Genomic DNA, 723 nt, shown 5'->3' on the forward strand with positions numbered 1-723 from the left:
GGCTCTAAAAACCTAAGTGGTTTAATCACTGGTTGCCCAAAAGCATTCTTTGTTTCTTTTCCAAGATGATGATGATTCTTCATAGATTTCCTTTTTCCATATGGGCACCCTGGCTTTTAAAGCATCAATGGCATAGCTCACAGCTTCAAGGGATGCAGCCCTGTGGGCTGAGGACACAGCAATGATAACGCTTGCTTCTGTCACTGGAACCAAGCCAAGTCGATGAAACACTGCTATGTGTCTGACTGGCCATTTCTCTCTCATGTCACTACAAATTTTTCTTATCTCATTTTCTGCCATTGGTAGATATGCTTCATACTCTAAGCTAATGACTTTTTTCCCTTCGAAATTATTCCTTGTAGTCCCTACAAAGAGAGATATTGCGCCACAGAGTGGAGAAATCACCAGCTGTGAGACTTCATCTACTGAAAGTTTCTCAGATGTGAATTTTATTGTATCTTTAGATTTCTCTTCAACTTCATTCATATCTTTTCCAGGTGGCTCAAAAGTACTACCCTCCACTAATGGGAGGGATAACGGCAATTTCGTCTCCTGATTGAAGCAGGAGGAGCTGATCTCCAAGCTCGACATATTCTTGACGAACAGCAAATATCACTTGATTTCTGACATCAGCCAATCCTGGATGGCGTGTTTCTATCTCATTCCACAGCTGCAATGCTTTTATTTCTTGCGGCACAGAAATGGTCTCAGAGCGAATTCCTG

The 723-nt window shown here is 41.9% G+C and overlaps 1 protein-coding gene across 1 annotated transcript; it reads right to left on the reverse strand.

Annotated features, from left to right (window-relative positions):
* Positions 1-7: 7 nt before the first annotated feature.
* LOC105001432 (molybdopterin synthase catalytic subunit) lies at positions 8-717 on the reverse strand. The gene has a single exon (XM_010857730.1). It carries the CDS (start codon positions 589-591, stop codon positions 22-24), a length of 570 nt encoding a protein of 189 aa, XP_010856032.1. The 5' UTR covers positions 592-717; the 3' UTR covers positions 8-21.
* Between the last annotated feature and the right edge of the window lie 6 nt (positions 718-723).

The sequence above is a fragment of the Bison bison genome, unplaced genomic scaffold (genome assembly GCF_000754665.1).
Source record: "Bison bison bison isolate TAMUID 2011002044 unplaced genomic scaffold, Bison_UMD1.0 scf7180017584330, whole genome shotgun sequence".
NCBI classification, from domain to species: Eukaryota; Metazoa; Chordata; class Mammalia; order Artiodactyla; family Bovidae; genus Bison; species Bison bison.